At 52.1% G+C, this 1702-nt stretch overlaps 1 protein-coding gene across 1 annotated transcript; it reads right to left on the bottom strand.

The window, feature by feature from the left end:
- Positions 1 to 346: 346 nt before the first annotated feature.
- LOC117630367 (myosin-7B-like) lies at positions 347 to 1647 on the bottom strand. Its single transcript, XM_034363103.1, has 3 exons — positions 1600 to 1647; positions 1051 to 1517; positions 347 to 969 (listed from the first exon to the last, which is right to left on the bottom strand). Coding segments are annotated over exons 1-3 (930 nt in total). The 5' UTR covers positions 1601 to 1647; the 3' UTR covers positions 347 to 507.
- Between the last annotated feature and the right edge of the window lie 55 nt (positions 1648 to 1702).

Genomic DNA, 1702 nt, shown 5'->3' with positions numbered 1-1702 from the left:
CCAAAAATCCCAACGAAGGTACCCTCGGCCCTACATGGGAAGGTCCTTACGAGATTATCAAAATCTGCCGACCCGGCACTTATCAGCTTCGCGACTCAACAGGCAAGACGCTGCCTCACCCGTGGAACGCTGACCACCTCAAGTACTACTACAAGTAAACATATCTAGACCCTAAGGCAATACTTTGGTCTTGATTATTTACTTTAAGGTAGACGTAAGGTACCTAGACCCTAGACCACTTGTACCTTATGCCTTTCGGCATCTATTTCAATAAAATGCCCGACTCTGGCTCATTTTCATACTCACATTGTTATTTTTACCAACACATTTGTTATTTTTATGCATATCAAGCTAAGTCTCATTTCATAAATAAAAAACAGCCTTGCTCCAGGCAAGGACAGGTTCATACATAACCAAAATAAACCACCTTGCTCCATGCAAGGCAAAATGTTTCAACAAATTAACTAAAGTACAAAATAACTATCATACATCACGAAGGCAACGCCTTCAGGACTCGGTCGACGGTGCATCCTCAGTAGCCGGCTCCGCCTCAGGTGTCGGGGTGCTAGCATCAGCAGGAGGGGTCTGGGCAGGAGGCTCGCCGCTGGTGTCAAAGTTAATATCCAGTGAGGGGTTGAACCTCACCAACCTATCTTCCCAGCGAAGCTGCTCATCAACCAGCCGATCCATGATATAACTCTTCAGCTCCTCTGAGGATCGGTAGGACTCGATCGCCTCGGCTCGGGCAGCAGCCACCTCCTCGGCCTTCGACCTCTTCAGCTCCTCCACCTCCTTGGTCCGAGCCGCCACCTCCTTGGCCAGGGCCGCCTTTTGCGCCAGCAAGGCGTTCTTCTCTCGGATGGCCTCCTCTGCCTCCGCCACTTTGCTCTTGGCCTGCTGATCTCGCCTCTTCAGCCTCTGGATCTCCTTGTCAGCCTTGGCCATGCTGACGTACATCTCGCCAAACGCCTGCCAAAGCAAAATCATGTTAGTCGGTTGATACAAAAATAATCCAACACAAATACATTCGGAAAAGGCCTAAACACTTACATAGGCAGAGGTGAGGATCGTCTTCTGGGCCCGGTCAACGAAGGATGAAGCTGGAGTCTTTGCCAGGGCCTCAGGGTCGCTCTTCACGCCTTCCAAGAAGACGTTCACCAAGGGCACCTCCTGTCGGTGCATCGCCAGGTTGACCTCCTTCTGCTGCCGAAGCCTGCCGAAGTCAACCTTCTCTACCCCCTCGGCGAATACATCCTCCATGCCGAAGGGTAGCTTCGGCGGGGCCTGCAGATCAAAGGGCGGAAGTCTCGGCCCCGAGCCCATCACATGCTGGTGCGCCTCCTCTATGGCTTTCCTCTTGCCCAGCACATCCGCAACCCGACCCTCATCATCATCCCTGGGTCGTTTTCCGGCACTCTTTTCAGCTTTCTTGGCCCGCGACTCCCTCAGCCGCTTCTGCATCTCGGCCTCATCAATGTCCACGGCCACCTTCGTGCTTCCCCTTATGATGCCAGCCACTGCCAAAACAAACAAAGCAATTATATTAGTCAAACTCACAAAGGTTCAGCACACAAATAAAAAGATAACCCAGGTACTTACTTCCTTGCAGCAGTCCGGACTCAAACAAGTTCTTCTGCGTGACCAAGTTCCCGCAGTCACGCTCAGCCTCGGATAGCTGCGCCCTCACCCACTCAACCTCGTC

Source organism: Prunus dulcis, chromosome 6 (genome assembly GCF_902201215.1).
Source record: "Prunus dulcis chromosome 6, ALMONDv2, whole genome shotgun sequence".
Lineage (NCBI taxonomy): Eukaryota > Viridiplantae > Streptophyta > Magnoliopsida > Rosales > Rosaceae > Prunus > Prunus dulcis.
Note: the sequence above shows the minus strand (reverse complement) of the source record. Positions and strands in the feature narration are given on the sequence as shown.

Bases quoted from the DNA above. Each gene is read 5' to 3' on its own strand.
- LOC117630367 (XM_034363103.1), bottom strand. The intron at 970-1,050 runs GTAAGTGTTTAG...TTGCTTTGGCAG, and splicing joins CGATCCTCACCTCTGCCTAT to GCGTTTGGCGAGATGTACGT.